General features: G+C 38.9%; 1 protein-coding gene across 2 annotated transcripts in view; it reads right to left on the reverse strand.

Annotated features, from left to right (window-relative positions):
• The window catches only part of thsd7ba (thrombospondin, type I, domain containing 7Ba), a 147,222-nt gene that overhangs the window by 15,081 nt on the left and 112,194 nt on the right, over positions 1-19,947 (reverse strand). For both annotated transcript variants that reach the window (XM_018682007.1, XM_051070232.1), the window contains 4 exons: positions 17,620-17,886; positions 16,670-16,848; positions 5,074-5,207; positions 4,242-4,395 (listed from right to left, as the gene is read on the reverse strand). In XM_018682007.1, the coding sequence (XP_018537523.1) occupies positions 4,242-4,395; positions 5,074-5,207; positions 16,670-16,848; positions 17,620-17,886 (734 nt within the window). The remainder of the gene's footprint in view (positions 1-4,241; positions 4,396-5,073; positions 5,208-16,669; positions 16,849-17,619; positions 17,887-19,947) is intronic.

The raw sequence follows: 19,947 nt of genomic DNA on the forward strand, positions 1-19,947 counted from the left end.
TATATTTAACCTTTATGTGACCTTAAGGACATTTTTGTCCATTTCATTTTTGATTCTTTGATCATTTTGGTGGTAATAATGCAAAAGGCAAGATTTTTCCCACGGGGTATGTGTGTGCATGTTTGAGTGCTTGTTTGCATCTTTTTAAGGTGTACTAGTGTCTCTACTTGCAAGTGTATGTGATTGTATGTCAATATGGGTTAATATGAGTGGTTCTCATGGTATCATTGTTGGTGATAATCCATGAAAATTACCTGCAGCATTTTCTGTATGGGTAATGATTCGTTAAAAACTGTGTCATCATGTAAACAATGTTAGTAAGTACTTAGACAACATAAAGAGGGGGTGATGAGAAAGTTAACTGAAAAAAAGAAATATTCCTGATAATGTGTTGAAATCTTTGTATTTGATCATATTATTGGAAAAAAAAGGAAATTCAATATTTTAGTTGACAGCAGCTCTTTGTTTAAAATTAGAATTTACTGGTTCCTAACAACACATTTAACAAAAGAAAAATCAATCAAATTAGTCACTTCAAGGTGAGATCCTTTGCCTCTGATAACTTGGGTGCTGCATAGCACTTAGTAACATGACTTCCACCATACTGTGTCTTCCTTAAGCAAAATCTACCTAATATAATGATTATGAGGATATAAATAAACCTGCTGCTGCAATTGCTTCTCTTCCACAACCCTGATGTCAAAAGGTTGGCTTTTAAACTCACAGGAAAATATCTGGTAGATTACCTAAAAACCTAAGAGAAAGTCAGCAAATCTTTAAAATGCCACTGAAAACCTGCTATGGGTATGCTAAAAAATACCTTGAAAGAGTAGTTGCTACACAGATCAGATAATACAGATTATATTTTTAAGGCCATGGGGAGATGTTATCTTATTGAACAGAGACTTTGAGACTTTGAGGTGGCAGGAGACTTTAGAAATTGTGTTTAGAAACCATTTAAATAAATTTTCTCTTTACAGATTCAGCTAGTGATAGTAATAGGGAGAAATCTGAATTCACAGTTCTGTTGACTATTACATGGCAAAGTTCAAGGCAGATGGCGAATGAGTGTAATAATAATTAAGAGAGCAATTATTAGAACTGTTGGAGTATAACATCTAGCAAATATCTACCAAGGGACAGATGTAGCACGGTGAGAATATGAACATGTGACACTACAGGGGAATGGAAACTGTGAACAGAGGAGCAAGTGATACGTGAATGTGGGGGAACGGTCAGCCTGATTCTACTGATGAAGGTCTTTGTATTGAGCCGTGTTTGCCGCTCTGCTTCTGATGCACCACGACATGCACCTCAATCACTGTCACCTCCTAATGAGGGACCTCTGTGTGAGCCTCATGAATCAGCTGCAGTCATTGTGCCCTTAATGTTTTCACAACAGTCTCACAGTCACACATGTGCATTTGTATGCCACATATAACATGAGGTGCTACAGTCTGCAAGCTCAGTTGTGTTCAGAGCAACTTTCACACCACTTTAACTATTGTCAAATAACTAGACCAATAAAACCCATGAAGGTAACAATCAATGAAATCTGTTAATATGTAATTTGAAAGTCACAATAAGTGCTAAATCACTCCACAGCATTAAAGTAATAGTTCTGCTTCACATACTACCTCTCTTGTTTCACTTGCTCTGTGACACACACAATAACACACAGTTTGGAGATTCTGTGCCAGTTGATCTTAATGCCTAAAACCAATCATGCAATCCTGAGTTTAAAAATGTCTCTGTGTATGTAGATTGGCATAAAAACAGCAGAATACTAACAAGCAGCATTAAGATAAGCTGTAACACAGTGTACAAGATGAACAAAACTGGTGGTGAGCAACACTAACCAACAAAAAAATCTGAGCAATAATAACTGAGTAGCTCTTTAGACAAATTGGATAGATTGGTGGAGCCAATTCCTTTATGAAGAAAAGAAAAAAGCATAATCATCTTTACTTGGAACAGCAACCTAGAGGACACGATTGCCTCAAGTTGATGCTCACAATGTCTAATTTTACTGTATTTACTGTGTGCTTAATGACCACTCTGGCTTATTCTTGATACTGTGTGATTTGTGTCTGTTGCAGAGAGTCTTGAACCTAAATACAATCCCCCATAATTGCATTTTTATGGGCATAGCTAGCTTTAACAAACTAAAACAACACTGAGGGAGAAACATCATTGCCCATCATGTCATTGTGAATGTATGTGGACAGTGTAGGGAAACATCACACTGTTATTACCAAGGATGCTGCCCTTCATCACTATGCCACCTTTGGACCCCACAACGCCACTGACCTCATCATATAACTGCACACACGGCACGACATCCTCTTCCCAGCTTAGTACAGGAATGGCCCGGGGCTATACAACTATCAATTACAGTGGACCAGCGTACTGTATTTTACATTAAAGACTTCTTCTATCCTACTATCCATTTGCAGATAAGATTTCTCCTGCCATGGTATTAGGAGTTTATATGTGTATTGTCTGTCTCTCATCAGTGTTTCTAACTATAACATCTTAGTTAGTGGATGAGACGCTTGTCTGGGTGGAAGATGGAACAAGTGTCAAGAATAATTCAGTGAGTGGACTCTGTCATTTGGTTGTGGAATTTTGCAAAGGTTAGGTGTGACAAACTAGTGAAATAGTGTGAGAACAGTTCAAAACCTCTGACTTTCCTAATTACAGTGTAGTTGACAGTTCCTCTTAGAAGTGACTACAAATCAGCTTAAATGTATGGGTAGGATGTATCAGTGTACAAATCCCTCATTTATTATTCAGTTGCTTGCAGTTGGCAGATCACTGTATTTATAGAGGTCATAGTGTGCAAAAATAATTTTACACTGATATAATCATTTAGAGCTGTGTTGGGTATTTGGGTATATTAAAGGCGACATAACATTTAGCCTTTTTTCCTATTTTTTAAAATCATTTAACTTTTTTTCATTATTATTGATTGGAATGTGCAAAAGCTGACATCTTTATCTTAAATATCCTACAGAGGCATGAGTTCCTCTGCTTCCTAGTGTCCAAAAACAGTAGATGCAGCTGTAATATTTAAGTCTAAAACCCTAACCCTTAGTCTTTGTTTAAGCCCTCTCTACTTCAGAATTTAGCAATTTGCTTGACTGACCTTGACTGACATACAAATGCAAATACCACCATTTCCACCGTCCTGTCATGTGTTGAAGTGTTTCAGGATGCATTTAACTATAGAAACAAATCATCCATAACAATTTTATATGGCTGTTACAGTTTAACTGGCTCTCAAGTTAACAGTCTTAAACACTGTTATATCAATAAATACATTGTTATTAGAGCTGCCAAGCCTTGTGCATTGAATGACTAAATTAAACAAAATGTATCTGGAGAAAACTCTGACTAATTAAGTAATCTTTCTCATCTCTTTGCCCCAAACTGTTCTCTCTCTGACTCCAGTGTTCCAGTCCAATGAACTGTTATGTTTGATAGGAAACCTATACCATGCCCACATGGCCATGTAACCAGTAGCCTGCGGCTGCAATCACTGGGGAGTGTATGCTACACAGGTTTGGCCTGAGGGCTAACTTTCATTGGAGAACGAAGGTGCATTAGTAAACTCAGGTTAATTTGCAATAACGAGTGTTGCAATGCACAATGTGATTTCAAAACACACAATACTATGGAACAACTTGACAGACACAACTGCAATTTATTATCAACTTCTCCCTGATTTGTAATTGGAATGTTTTTAAATATCAATATTTAGAAAAAGAAAAGATGAAAAACTGTTTTTTAAAGCAAGTCTAAGCACGTTTGACTCAGTCCATCAAAATAGCTCTATACTGGGGATGTATTGTTGCTCAATTTAACTGTACTGTATCTGTTGATTGTTTTAATTGACTATCAATTTTCAAAATAGTGGAGTTTAACCCTAAGAAGAATCAAAAATGTGAGTCAAACTGAGAATTTGTTTGATTGTTGTTGATTGACAACTGCATTTGTGAGGCTGTGAGTAGCAAAGGCAGGTGAAATATCAATTCTTACACATTTTTATCATTATTAATTAAGGAAAGAGAAGACCTATTATCAATATATGTAATTATTAATGTCCTATCCACCTTGTCTTATTATAAAAGCTTCAAAATATATAATACATCCTTTCATTAATAACAGTAAATCAGCCAGCTTGCTACCACAGTCTCTCAACTAACCAAGAACACAGTCACTCAGTTATTGCTCCTTACCAGGGAGCAGTTGCTCCAAGATCCCCAGGGTGCCACAACACAGTCGTTGGGGCAGGCCAGAAAGCAGACCTGGGCTCTAGGTGGCATTTCCTCCTGATCACACAGACTGTCCTCCACACTGCTGGCTTCCCCACTCGTTCTCTTCTTCACACACCTAGCAGAACAGCAGACGTACCTATATAAGTAGTCTCAGGGGCACTGCTAACTGGGTCCTTTTGTTGAGTTTCAAAACCTATTTCTAAGTTTCTGACTCAAAATGGATTATACTTTTATTAGGTGAAATTTTGTAGCTTGTTTTGGCTTTTCTAAACATTTAGCAATATAAAATGGGCCCAAAAGCCTGTTTAATTTTTTGGTTTACTACAAAAATAATAGAATCTTTGTTCAAACGACTTCAAATAATAGTAAATAACGGATAATGACCTATTTTAGATCTGCCGTTGTGACTCACACATAAAGGTGGGCATACAATATACTTAACAAGGCCAATTCAGTTGCTTTTGACACAGTGACATAGTTTCCAAATTTGCCATTTCCTATTTTGTGTATAATCAAATACCAGCACCTAGGCACACTGCTGCCTGCAGAAAAGGTCAGCACTTCACTGCTTTCCTCTGTGGCTATTACTAAACCACTAAAAGGGCACTGCAAAAAAAAAAAAAAAATCTAACACTCATTAGGAAGCAGTGGTTTGTTTTGACTGTTTTCCCCTGGCATTGCAAGTGTTAGGGCCAGTGTGAGTGCCAGCTACAGGACCGCTGCCAGTCTACCTCTCCCAGTCTATGATGCAGTGCCAGGCCAACAGTCTGCTAAGCCTAACCCGCTCACTGACCTGATCTTGCGGCTTTGGACTCCCTCCCCGCAGGCTGGCAGGTCATCCACAGTGTTGATGGTACAAATGGACCAGGGCTCCATCCTCCACTCGAACTGGCTGCATTCACTGTGGCACGGCATGGCCTCATACACCTGTACACATGTGTGTGCAAACACACACATATGAATGGACACACAGATACACAGAGGAAAAGGGACACACATTAGGGATAATAGGGGGAAAGCAGCAGTGTGTGTAACCTGGAAAAAAATGGACATGCGTACAAATCGGCTCACACTCAAGCACCCCTCCCCCAAATTCACACACTCACATTCATGTACTGATAAGAATAGTTGGTGTATACACTTGTAGAAAATGTAAAGGATATTAGGAATACTTTCACCTTTCATATTACTCTAATGAGGTGTCTCTAGGTTAAAACCACTAATCCTCATGGGTTTTCATTTGGCAGATCTATCTTTTCTAAGAAAAAAAAGAAAGAGTACTCGTTTGTTCTGAGGTATAGATTCTTACCTTAATCTAGAAGCTATACATGTCTAAATGTTGTTTTTCATTCATGTGTGTGCATGTGTTCTTTTTTTTTTTTTTTTTTTTTTTTTTTTACCACATTTGGTTTTAACATTAGGCCTTATGCTGCTGAATGGAGATGAATGCTTCTTTCTGGAGTCTATGTGCACTACTCCCAATTAAAAGAAGAAACATTTAGTGTTGCTAGAGATGCTGGAGTTTAATATCAGGATGATGACCCATATATTTTCTTTATTCAAAGTATGGCAGGCTAAAAACCATAATGGAAAGCACTGGAATAAATTGTAACAAAAGTTAAAAGGTATGCTCGACAACACCTGAACAAGAGAAAGTGCACCTTTCATCACAGAGTGGCTCTGAACTAACTGATAGGCACTTAACATGCTACTGCTGCAGGAAAAGACAAACAAGTATTTTATTTACACTGAAAGAAAGCCTTTGCATGATGTGGAGAGAACAGCATGGGGTGTGTAAAACAACAATGACCATGGCAACAGGTCCTTCAGCTGAGGATGTAATTGGCTGGATATTGAGCCTATTCACCTTTCCCCACTCAAAAAGTGACTCTGGCATGTCTGTATAACCAAGGGAGCAGCCAACACAATGCTCCTGTAAACACATGTTTACTCTCAATCTATGTAACAGTCTGCCACAGTAAAAGGTATACTCTAGAGGACAATTTGTGGAAAAAGCTATGACAGGCTGTAATGGGTGTCTGTAAGTGTGTGTGTGCGTGCAGACTAGAGAGAGGGAAGGAGTATTCACTCCCCTATGGGCCACACAGATGCCTATTACACACCCTCATCATCTCCCATCTGTCCCCGCAGATGCCCCTGCTGGGTAAACTGGCAACTGCTCTGTTTCCAACTTTCTCCAGTGGTACTGCAGAAAACCCCAATTCCAACTTAACAGCTAATTTTCATCACCAGGAAAACAACTTTCGAGGCACTTCCCACAATACATTCACTATTTATTGAGCACTTTACACCATTTATTCAGTAAGAAATCATGTGACCATAGCTCTTACAAAAATGGGTTACAGTTCTATAACACATAAGTTGTCAGACAGATATTAAATCATTTGTTGGCAGGGTAAAGCTGGTGCACTGCAACACAAATGTGGAGCAGAAAAATACAGCATTTGCTCTGAAGTACATCTTGGGTCACACACATTTACTAGGAGCTCTCATCCCAGGGGAAAAAGGAACAGGTTATCTGTTAGATTCAGCTGCCAGAGACCAGATCTTCTCATTGGTTAAATGTAATGTGGACAATCTCTATCTTCTGCTCCTTTGTTCTCTTATAGACACTTCTGAAATCCAGTTTTTTTTTTTCAGACAAGCAATACAAGAATGATATCACTGGCTCATTTTCTTTGAGCACACTCTTGAAAGCTTTACCCATTATCCACAATATAATGACGTCCTAGCATTCTCTAGAAAATGTCAGTGTTAAAAAGTAGACCAAATATCATTCAAATGCACTTCACGTAAATTATTTCAATCCATGTAACACTTGCTCTAATCAAACTATTGTTCTCTCTCTCGACCAAAAGGGTCACAGGAGTATGTCACTACGACAGATCTGGCATGCAATTTCTCTTCATTAGCTAAAGCAGAGTATATGTACAGAATGAACAGCACTGACCTGAGCCTGCGTGGATGTGGATGTCCATATTAGCAGTGCATGACAAGCCAGAAGTTGGGCAGGGGAGAGAAGAACAATGATATGATCATTAGTTTAGATTTTGCCTGCAGTGACAGAAATATATAGTTTTTTCTTTAATTTGATTTAAAAATACTGCATTCTGCTCTATGCTTCATTAATGAAGGTAAAGGATGATTAAGTACTTCATCATTTAGACTGAATCTAGTGGTCCTGGATATTTTGCCAAACTGAATGATTCATAGTGTTGAGGGAGTTTTTAAGTGCTGCAGTTGGTTGCAGCAGCTGTGCAATGGCCAGACGCGCAGCTGAAGGCAACTCCCAGAAATTAATTTGTCTGGAGATGGTGAGAGGGAAGTTGGCGTAAATGAGCATATGCTCAGAGACACTGTGTGCTCTGTATCTAAACAAGATTACTAAAAGTAACTGTTAAATTGTTGACAAGTAACTGTCACTTCAGTTCTTCACGGTAAAAAGGGACATTCAAATAAAATCCCCTGATCTATGACAGTACTAACATAGGAAAATTGATTATTGGTTTAAGTAATGGTCATAGCAAGAGCATGCATCCATGCATACTCTGTAAATTCCCCTTGATGCCAAAACAGTCGATTTTCCCATCTTCATTCATTTAATCATTCATGACTCGGCACATCTGAGTGGGATTAAAAGCTTAGGATCAGGCCAAAGTCATCTTCATTTCTGGTTAAGAGGCGATAGTTGATGATCATTAAATTTAAAGTCTCAGGTTTAAAGAAAAAAATATATATGTTTGTGATTTGAAACTGCCTTGTGCATGGAAAGTTTACAAGGCATTACGGTTAATATCTCTTATCTGCTCTGTGATGATAATGGTTATGACTTTCATCCAAAAAACATGATGGCATAATGAGAACTTCATTCACGCACATAAATGCATTCTGTATGTTCCTACGCAATGATGCATGTGCAACACACACGCACTCATATACGGATAAACACATTTTCCAAAAGGACATGTAAAGCAGCAACAGACTCTCCTGCAGCGATGGCATTTTATTGTAAACAGGGAGAAAATGGGACAGGAAGCTTTAAAGAGGAGCACTCTCCTCTTATAAATCTCTCTAACTGTCACTGTGTAACTACAACTTCAAATAGACCATGCTATTACTGTCAGCAGGCCCATGGATGAGTCAGAAAACAACGGCTTGTCTGGGAAACGCAGCGGGATCTATTCCCATGTGATGATGACCTCTCAAATACACTCATGAGATGATAAGTTGAAAATGTGCCGACATACAAAGCGGCTATTAGGATAACTGTATCTCTCACACATCTGACATCCATTTGTGCTTTTTAGAAAAGAGATACAATACTCATGCAAAATGAAACATTTGTTCCTCCTGAAAACTGATATCTAAGCCACTGTAAATGATTTCATTGAGAGAAGGTAAGGTGAAATGCAGCCACAAAACATTGGAAACTTTACACAACAAGATACTCCGTATCAAGGCTAGAGAAAGTCTGAATATGTAATCTCCTCTTACACCCTACTGACACACTGACCCCTTCACGCTTCCTGATGGTTTAAGGTTAGGGAATAACATAGATGATCTCATGATGGGTGCAAGACTCCGCCATGAGAAAGGAGAGACACCACAGCACTGGTGGTGTTCTACATGTAACTTGAAATATCTAAACATGTTATCCTGTAGAGGTGGATGTATTTCTTACTGTACCTGCAGTACAGAGCGCTTGTTCCTGCCACACATCTATACTGTATCTATCTACCGCATAGCATTACTGTAGATATGAATTAAAATGTGCATTAAAATGAACCAGCAAGTTCAGCTGTAATATTATCAGTATCAAACGAACACCCACACATGGCTTGGAGAGACACGACTCTAACTGCTCTAAAATTAATTTCAATCTTTGCTCTGACCACTGAGTTGGTTTACCTATCATACTCTCTCTCTCTGTCTCACTCACTCCTACTGTCTTCCAATTACTGCTCCTACTAACAAAGACATCAATGTTTAAAAAAAAAAAAAGGCCTCAGTGGATGTGTAACATCCTCCTTGGACCCACTGCTGTGTTGGCTCTACTGTATGGCAATGGTGTGACTTTCCATAATTAAACAAATTATTTGGCCATCAAGTTCTATTTCTAACTCTGAAATAATTTCTTTTCTCATTTACTTTGTAATCTATTACCAGGACATAGCTCAATAAGACAGGAATGCATTAGCAGAGACATTTCACAAGATTTTGAGTATAGCTACGGTCAGTCAAGTTCTTTTTCACATACAAAAATCTATCATATCAGAGCCAATACCTCTATGTCACAGTTCATATGACAGTTCTGTATATGACCCATCTTCTTAAGGGAAAAAAACACTGATCACTGAAAACACTGGTAAAGCCAAAACACAGTCCAAAGTCACAACATCTTTAGGCCCAATTGAATTGCTAGATATATGGTGACAACAATCGTGTCTTTAGAAAGTCATCCCAGTTATCAAATGAGAATCATGTATTTAATATTCACTCAGCAACCCCATACAATTTGTTTTTCTAATTAGCAGATAGAAGCTATGATTAACCTTTGTATCTGAAGTAAATGCTGTGTACCATCTGTGTGGCAACAGGCTTTAGAGAGGCTTCAAAATGTATTCTTTCTGGGTGGCAGCACTTCAGACTGCCTTAACAATATGCATGGTTTGAAATGTAGGGAAAAACCTCACATTTTGGGCTGGGCCTACAAGGGGGGATAACACATGCCCAAGCATTGCTCTACATTAATTACACCTCATTGGCATTTTCTTTTCTTTTATCTTTTTCTGATATTTGGCATTAAGGCATTCTGCAGACTTGCTATGGGTCATTATTGGCTACTAAAGGAGAATGATTCACAATGTCTTTGGCAAGCTCCTTATCTTTAGTGGGGATACATCTTATTTCTCTCTCATAATCCAAAGTCACTAAAGTAAAAAAGTAATGCTTTGTTGTTAAAATGTTATTCTACATAGCTAATTTTTCTCCTTTGGTATACATATTTTCAATTCATCCAGGCTGCACACTGTGATCCAGATGTTCCTCCTCTAATATAAAACCACTTGATAAGAAAAATGAATCCACTGTGAATTTACAGCAAGTCCTTGATGAACTGTCGAAGTCCACAGTGGTGAAGAAAACAGAGAGCCAGGTCAATTAAAAGCAAGGCCATGCTCAGCAAAGTTAAGAGTATTAACAAACAACTAACTGAAAACACAATAATAAGGAGAAATATATAAAATAAAAGAAGCATCAGGCATCAATATACACTGTGTAAAAAGTAGAACATAATATTTAAGTGAAAGTGACTAAGTGATTCAACAGAATTGTACTTGTTTACTGTGATACTGTTGAACAGCAGCTGTACAGGGCACACTTAGCAGCAGATAATGATAATGCTTAGTGAGGCAGAGAAGAATAACAGATGTTGAAAGACAAAACAATGGGCAAAAAAACAGATGCAGTTAAAAACACCTGGATGTTATGGCTGTCTTATAGTTCAGGTGTTACTGTGATCTGCTGAGGGGGGAGGTGGTTGCAGTGCCTCAAAACTGGAGGGAGGAGGTGCTTCTTTCATATTCTGTAGGTGGAGAGTCCTGGCACCGAAGGCACTGTCAAATACACTTATGGTGCGCACAGTGGGTGGAAGGTTTTGCACATAATAGATAGTTTGGTCATCAGTCTTCCACCCCCACATACTCTAGGGAAACGAAAAGAACACCCCAGGACAGAACTAACCTCCCTCATTATTTTGTCTAGTATCTCATTGTCCATTGTCCAAATGCCAGATCCCTGGTAAGTAATACTGCTACACAGCTGTGCAGTAGATTTTGGGGTTCCTTCCACTCTGGCTTAGTCTCAACATTGGTTCTTCTTGTGCAAATTATATCCATCCATGTTATAAATGTAGGCCACCTAGTTTTTGAAGAACACACTCATTCGTAAGAGTGCATAACCTGTACATCTGCTTCGAGGGGAGTAGAGCAGATTGTCTATCAACTACAAGGGTGGGAGTTTGATCCCCAGATACTCCTTTCTACATGTCAGAGTGACCTTGAGCAATACACTAAACCCTAATTGCTTCCAGTAGTTAGGGCAGTGGATTACTTGTATTTTACCTAGTGTAGTTGGGCAATGCTTTGTTCAGGCAAAACCCACCAACAACTTGATTTTAACATTGCGCTGAAAGTAGCACAATATAATGTAGCTCTTGCATTCCTATGCATCAGTAATACAGTGCAAACTTGTTTGCAAGCTTTTGAATGTGTAATTTAGAGAATGAATAAAGTTCCAGATGATAAAAGTGTAAAGAAAAGGATACAGGACTACACACAAGCCTCAGAACAGATCCACTTGATATGCAGCATAACGCTAAGACACATCAACCTTGCGGCAAACAATCTATCAACTTTCTCAAATTACAAGATCAAGATTCCTGACTCGGGGCAGAAAAAATCTCTTCAATGACAGGCAGAACTGATAAAGCAGCTAATCCAGAAAAGTTAAACAAGGTCTGTTGTTTAAATTATGATATATGAACAGTGAGGCACACTATCACACAAATCAATGCTTAGTAAGGTTACACATATTACCCCAGACAAGTAGAAGAGTAAAATAATGCCAACAACATTAGGAGAAACCTAAAAAAAAAAACCTGTGTAAACCTAAAGTGTTTACACAGGCATTCAACAGCATGAAGCACCTCAATGTATTGCCAAAGAGGAAGCTACCAAAATACTGAGCAGGGGTAGATAGCGTCACCATAAGAGCTTAGCTTAGCAGCCATACCAGCAGGCATCACCCACAAGCAGATCTGTGGGTAAGCAATAAAAACCCAGCTACAAATAAGCACCTATAATGAACTGTATCTATGGTTTTCTACCCTGCTCTCCTAGACAGGCACCACAGTAAAGCTAAAAGTCTCCTGAGAAAAACAGCCAGAAGCATTAGCACCAACTGACAATTGCCAAGTACACAAACACCCAGCTGAACTGAGCCAGCATCCAAGCATGACATGCAAGCACCAAGAAAGTACCAAATGATTAATTTTGGTAAGGCAACTCAGTGAGCTTGGGAACAGTGATACATATGGTGAAACAATACATTTTAGAGCCTTAAAATGATCCTGAGCCACCAATAGCACAGGCAGGGAAACACTGACTTCTGTCTTGAAGTGTGTGCGTGTGGGCAACAACTATTTTTGGATCGGTCAATGCCGCAAAATGCTGTCAAGAGCAGTGGAAAGTAGAGACTATTTCCTCCATAAATCTGTCCTGCAGTGGCACCATCAGACTGTTGGTGTACAAGCTGCCTGATTAAAGACTATTTAAGAGCATCATCAGCTAGAGAGAAAAAGTGAGGAGAGCAAAGCAGCTTAGACTGCAAAAAGTGCATTGCAAGTGCATTGTAGATAGTGGCAGCATATCAGGTGTGTGAACAGCTCACAGGCTTGCCGTGAAGCAGCTCTGATGCATTTTTTGACCTATGATTCAGTTGTTGCCATTGTAAATGTTTATGTCTTATGTGTTGACATCCCTGGCAGTGACCAATTTGAATTGTGGCAAAACACAACATCTGTGTTCAGCTATGACACTTGAGAATGCACAACTGTGTTTTAACACATGAATATTTACCCATGACATATATCACATTCAAAAGTGATTTGAACCCCTCCATGATATTGCATGTAATACATGCAGTTTGGAGGTGAATGAGGCTTAATTATCAAGCACTAGTAGTTATACTCTGGCTCCTTACCAGAAATACATTTACAACTGAGAGGCCACATCAAGGCACACTTGGCCAAATTCTTAATTAATAGAGGTTTTATTCTCAAATCTAAGCATATTCTCTGCATCTTGATGTGGTATTTACAACACAAAAACCATCTGTGAAACAGAAAGCATCACAGTAGAACAGCTTATTCAACAAACCTTGTTTTGTTCCCCTACTAACTTGCATCTGCAACAAGCGCATCAACACATCAAAAGTACAAACGGAAAACATATTGATTTGGCTGTATTACAAATGTAGGATGATGTAAATAAGGATCTTACAGTAACAGAGGTGAAATATAATGAAACTCTGCACAACCCAGTAAGCCAAATGAACAGGATGGTATGTGAAAATGAGTCATCAGCCAATCCAGCACAGTCTTAAGAGTAGCCTGCATGTGTTCCTGATGCTGACAGTCAGTGATTGGCATGCTTTTAGTTGTTCATGTTTTATATCACAGAAATAGCATCTTGTTTTTGAAGGAGCACAAAACATACATCTACAAGAACTAACAGTTAAAAAAATATAACACAAGTGGAGCAACACACAGTCTGCACAATATTAATGATACTAAGGAAATATGATGTAATATCTTTAATAATATGGAAAGCATTTCCTCAGTACCCACACAAACAAAGGCTCCTCTCCAACTAACTCTGCAGATGTAGCACTCACACACAGAGGAGTGTTGGAGGTGGACAAGGAAGGATGTTTCTCCACAGGACAGGGCCAGAGTGGATGGAGTGAATGGAGTGAATGGAGTACAGGCCCCAGGCGTTAATAGAATAAAAAATAACCATCTGACTGGTACAGTGGCTGGCAGACAGTCAAGACAATTCTCTTGTATTTTACAGAAATAGTGCATATATCACTTGATATCTCAGCATTTGGCAGCAAACACTTGTGGGAGTTATGATGAAATTCAAATGTCTCCTGTAATTATAGATCCAATTTGTATGTTCCTCTGGGAACTCTGCTTTGACATCTGTGAGCTCTCTGTGACAGTCTCTTGAGGCATCTTGTATTCAGACAGGCCTGTGCTGTAAAATATACTGAAAAATCAGGGTATTAAGAGCCACCATTTTTTTAGCTTCTGAATTGTTGAGGGTGATTTTTAATACTAATTTTAGAAATCAGTGACACATGATTTAAATTTCAAAATTGAAAAAAATTCTCAATATGGATAAAGTTTTTGCACATCAGAAAGTCATACTGGCAGGTGTGTAGGTAGAAAAGGTGCATACAAACTCACTGTGAAGAAACCAAACATGTAGCACAGCCTCAATGATATATATTCACTTTGAAGGGTAATGATGCTTTATTGTTAACAGTATGGTTTTCTAACCATTACATGGTTAGGTTACTACTACTGGTAAGACAATAAGCCCGACAGGCTAACATTTACAACTTACATTATAGCAGACCAACCTACTGTGTAATCCACGCTCTATACTTTTTCACATTTTTTGTTTTGTAAAGACAAAACAAAGATACCATTATCACTCTTATCACAGTCACATGCATACACCTTCCAACATGTGGAAGAAAATCAAAAACATGACCGACTTGGTCCACCAATTATGGTTGCTAAGCTACAACTGGACAATTGCTGTTTGGAGCTCCCTGAAAATGTAGCCAACATAATGTAATATTAGTAACATTCCACTGGAAGTTTGTTCTTTAATTATTCTTCTCCCACTTAGACACAAGATTCTGAGCAGCCCAACAGATCCACATCAGCTGGTAATGCATGAATTATTCATTATAATTAACTAGTTCTTGATCACATTTTACAAATGCAGAAAATCTTACAGACTACCTCGTTAACAGCACACATACAGTTTGCTTTACAGCCAAACTCCTACATAGTCTGTTTGACTGTGTGGCCATTTTTGCTCATTATTTTCATGGTGGCACTTTCTCTTTCTTTCTCCCTCCCTATCTCTCTCCATATTTTTCTTGCTCACTCAACCATGTGACGAGGGGATGAGTAGAGGTGCACTGTAAATTTCATCTCTGTCAAGCCAGTCACTTTTGGCCGCAGCTCGAGGGGAAACATCTGCTGGTGGGAGCGAGGCCAGACTTTGGCTAGAGAGTGGTTCACAGTAGGTGATAAGAGAGCAAGTGTTTGTGAGAAAGGAGGGCTAGCCATTAGGAATCTGAATATTTTTTGTCACACTGCACCCTGAGACATAATGAAGTACAGAGGACCAAATATGAACAGTGAAGTACACTGGCTGGAAAAAAAGGCCTTTTCCAAGCCCATGTGGAGAAGTCAATTGTGACCATCCAGGATTTTGCTAGATTAACACAACAGCAGTGAGAAGTAACCTCATACCTCTATGCCTGTTGAACTAAAGTAGAGGTTATACTACTTTTCCACCCACATCTCGGACAGATGTACAGTACTTCACTTTAAATGGCCAATTTGATAATGTTAACATGAGTCCACCCTCAGGATAAATCCGCGAGGGCATTGGCAACAGCAAGCCCCAGTTTCAGTGGCGAGGATTATTACCGGGCATTACAACAGGGGCCATATAGACCTTGGTAGCGGGCACTTAACCATCTGTACACAAATCTCCACTTAAACACACTGGAATATTTTTCACACAGCCGTACCTCATCTCCATACTGACCTCTACAAACTAAAGTGTCCTTTCAGGCCCAGTCAAGCATACAGGCAGCATTCATAAAAGACTTTCCCTCTTTAAACGATGACCCCATGAGAGATATGCTGTCACAAAATATTCAGAGCTACAGATACAACCTGACTATGGAATATCAAAAGCTCCCATCTGTCCACTTCTCTCCACCCCCCCTTCTTTTTGTTACTCCATGCTACCCTGTTTTTATGTCAAGGAAAGGGCATGTCTTGCAAGGCAAATGATTTGGTCTGACTGAAGACACCAGAAAATGAACAGGTCACCCAGGAGTCCTGCTGGCTGATGGGTAATAAACCTTGTCATTGAGATGTGAGCGGAATGCAACAAGCCCAGTGTGTATCTATGTGAATGCACTGGGCTGCAACGCAACCAGGGCTGGAGTAAAATATATACCAAAAGCATACTAAAGATGTGTAAAAAGTTAAGATGCCAAGTACTGCATGGACCATACTAATGTTCCTAGTAATATAAATGTTGTATACCTGTGTACACACACAGAGCAGTGTGGACTGCAGTGTAGCACATTTAGTAAACAAATTTCTTCCCATTACATATACCCAGTGGTGAACACAAGTGGTCTCACAGAATAGATTGCCCTCATCTGCATTCTATTGTATGTGCCTCTGAAAACAATCAAGTCTGTGAAGAAGTGACTTGAGAACAATGTAGATAGATGATGAGGTCAACCCTGTTTTGCTTGCTTGTTTTGCAGGTGTCTCACTATGAAAATTGAAATTCATTATTCTAATGTCCATAAACTATAGATGAGCATGTGTTGGCTCTAAAGTATACCTGCATGAGTTCATTTCCACTTCAAAGACAGACCACTAACAATAACATACCATTAGAAACAGTTACATCTCACAATTTATTCCCCTCTTGTACTGTAGGCTGCGTGTATAGAACCACTGGTGCAGGCCTTACCTGGTTTTTCAGATCCAGCTTGGGGCATGGGCGTCCCCCATTGAAAGCTTTCTCCCTGAGCCACTTGGACCTGATCTTCAACCCACTACCACAGGATGCACTGCAGGCTGACCATGCTGACCAGTCACTGAGCTTACAGTCAAGGGGACAAGGGATGTGGCATATCTCCACCATGTAGCCTGAAATTGAACATTGGCAGACAAGAGGGGGAGGCCTGATTTAGACTTGGTCAGCAGCTGCAGTGAGGATCACATTAATAATGTCAGACAGACATGCCACTGGCCTGCGCTCTGCCAGACCTTGGTCTTGCTCACTGTGACACTAAGAGCTAATTATCTGACTAATGAGTCTCTCATTCCTACTCTGTGCCAACATGGCTTAGTCAAACTGCTTCAGGGTTTCCACACTGTATAATGCTTTCTGTTTTCTGCTTTTGTTCAGTTACTGTCTTAGGTAACTTTACTGACATTATTTACCCAACTGTCTTTCACACTAACATGCAGTATTCAGATAAACAGGACAATGTAGCAACTAAACATTTTAAATAACCACCACCTACATGATGGCACTGCAATTATGGTTTCATCAATGTCACAATTTCCTATCCAATTATTCTTACATATTGATTCAATTAATTCTCTTAAATCAACTCTTTCTTTTTTTAACAATGTAAAAATTGCTCCAAGCAACTGCTGAAAATTGCATCAGTTTGACAGATGGGCCATGACATATATCACACCAGATTAGTTAGAGACAAACAAAAACAAATTACCCTATTTCCAACAACAAATTAGCTAATATGAACACAATGTCACGTTCAGGAAATGAAGTGAGGCAAAATACAAATTGAGTTTCATCATCAGGGCAGTCATATATTGTAAACTTTTATGGAGCCAATATGTAAAAAATTACAATTCTAAATTCATGCAGTATATTTCTGTTGGTCCTACCTGAGTCTGTACATAGTGTAGGGTTGACCAGGTGTCCCTGCTGGTCAGTGCAGGCCACAGCTCTGTAACGCAGACCTTGGCCACACTCCTTTACCTCCCGGTGGCTCATCCAGCCCTGCAGGGACCCTGAGACTGAAGGATCAGGGAGGATACAAGCAGACCAGTTTCCATAGGGCTGGGATAAAAACTCATCACAGGGACAAGTCTCTGTCTCCTCCAGTGGGTACAACTTCTCATTCAAGCAGTGCTCCTTCTTTTTGCTGCGACCTGCAACAGAAGATGGACAATACAGTGGGAAGTTACTGTGCACCAGGGGGGCTAATAAACGATGCATGAATAGGGCTTAAAGCTAACTTCATCCCATGGTGGAATAATGGATGAGTTGCTGAATGCAGAAATAGGTTTATTGTTTGATTTAAACATCAGCTGACAGAGAGCCAAAAACACTTTGACGAGCACAAATGAGCACAGTTGATGAACTCATTAAAATGTGTTCATCAAACAGGTTCCCGCATAGGGACCCAGTATTTTTTCTCTGTAACACACATGTGCATATCTTTCTAAACTCCATCACCATCACTCTATTATTGTGATTTCTCACTCATGCTAGTTAACATAAAATACTAAATTACAACCACAGGCTTCTTCTTGGGACTTGGCTGGTAATATTGCTGTTTCCTCTACTTTAACTGTCAACTCCTCAAGGTATTGGATTGGTTTACAAACAGGTTTACTCTTCCACAATTCTCATCCACATTAAAGCCCAAACCACAGTTGTCAAGGTAAAATACAGGATATAAAAATGGAATGTTGCCTACTGTAAATTGTGTAAAATGGAATGTTATATGGTATGTCTTTATCAAATGCTATTAAAGTCAGTCCTGTCATTTCAAAAGTCATTAAAAATATGTATTGGTGAAGAAAGTTTTTGCATGCTGTTTAAACACATGGATATTACATAGGACAAATGTGACATTTTAAGTATCAAAACCTAGACTTTTTACAACATTGTCTTCTTAAATCTTAGAGGCACCTGTTTCACATATAAACAAAGAAATTGCACCAAGACAACAACTAAAATTAATACCAGTAAATAGCATATTTTTTATGACTAAAATATGTTTGGTCCTTCAGATTTAGTATACCTCTTATTCTGCTCTTTCTTATAATTTGACTTATTTTTCTCTGGAGAAAACTAATGCAAAAAAATTAATAGCCAATCAGTCTAAACTGTTCCATGACCAGTGGCAAAGAAGCACTTTTCCTTGTGTGAGGCTCACTCTGAATAACCTCAGGGAATGATTATCACATTTGCTAGCATATTAAACTTTAATTTTTGCTTTTATTTTGAAGGCCCTTAAGGGAATGGTGCACACTTAACGTCAACTTAACGTCAACTCTGAAGGTTAGAACTATGCATTTGTAGTTCTCCATAATATACAAACAACACATTCAGTGTAAGTGTTGTTTCTGTATTGTTATAATTTTCTTATTTGTAATCTTCTGTGTGTCATTTGAATCCAGTGGTACCATGTTTAGGCATAGCTTCTAAAGACACTATGTGTTACCCTGAAGACCAGAAACTCTAAAAACTGCTGCAGCTCCTTGTTCTCCCACTGAGGAGGAAACACAGAAAGACAAGTTCCTTCTCTTACAAATTTCTCCTGCTGAACAATTATTCCTTCTCTTTCATCCATAACTTCTCACCAGCACACAGTGGTTGGGAGTTTATTATTAACGAAAAGTGCACAGACAGCCTTTGATTCAAGTGGCTGATGATAGTGGAGAAATTGCAAGACAATGGAAAGCTGTGCAGATACTGTTATATCATTAGTCACTGATGTTCAGCTCAGTTATTAGTTAGAGTTATTTTGTGATCAAGAGCTGTAATTCTCTTTTTGGTAAATCCACTTTCCCCCAGTCTACCTCGTCTCGTTTTATGTCACTTAATAATTTCATATATTTCCCAGAATGCCTTTTGGCAACCCCTTGTCACTGTACTACAACAGAGAATGAGGCTTGTCTAATGAGGGTGAAAATATATATTTTTTTCATTATCATTATTTCAAGCTAAGACCTCCATTAAGACCTTCACCATGACTATTAGAACTAGACTCTCAATATAGTTCACTTCAGGGTTCAAATAATTAGTCTTGTCTATTATATCTGATAAGTATTAATATATTAGCATTAGCAGGAACTTAACATAGTGACTGAAAGGCATGTGTTTTTCTTAGATATTGTCAGTTTTAATATCTGGACAAGTAACAGATACAACCTGTCAAGATGTCCATCTGCTCAAAAATCTATCACATGATTGATTGTCTG

The sequence above is a fragment of the Lates calcarifer genome, linkage group LG1, assembly GCF_001640805.2.
Source record: "Lates calcarifer isolate ASB-BC8 linkage group LG1, TLL_Latcal_v3, whole genome shotgun sequence".
Lineage (NCBI taxonomy): Eukaryota > Metazoa > Chordata > Actinopteri > Centropomidae > Lates > Lates calcarifer.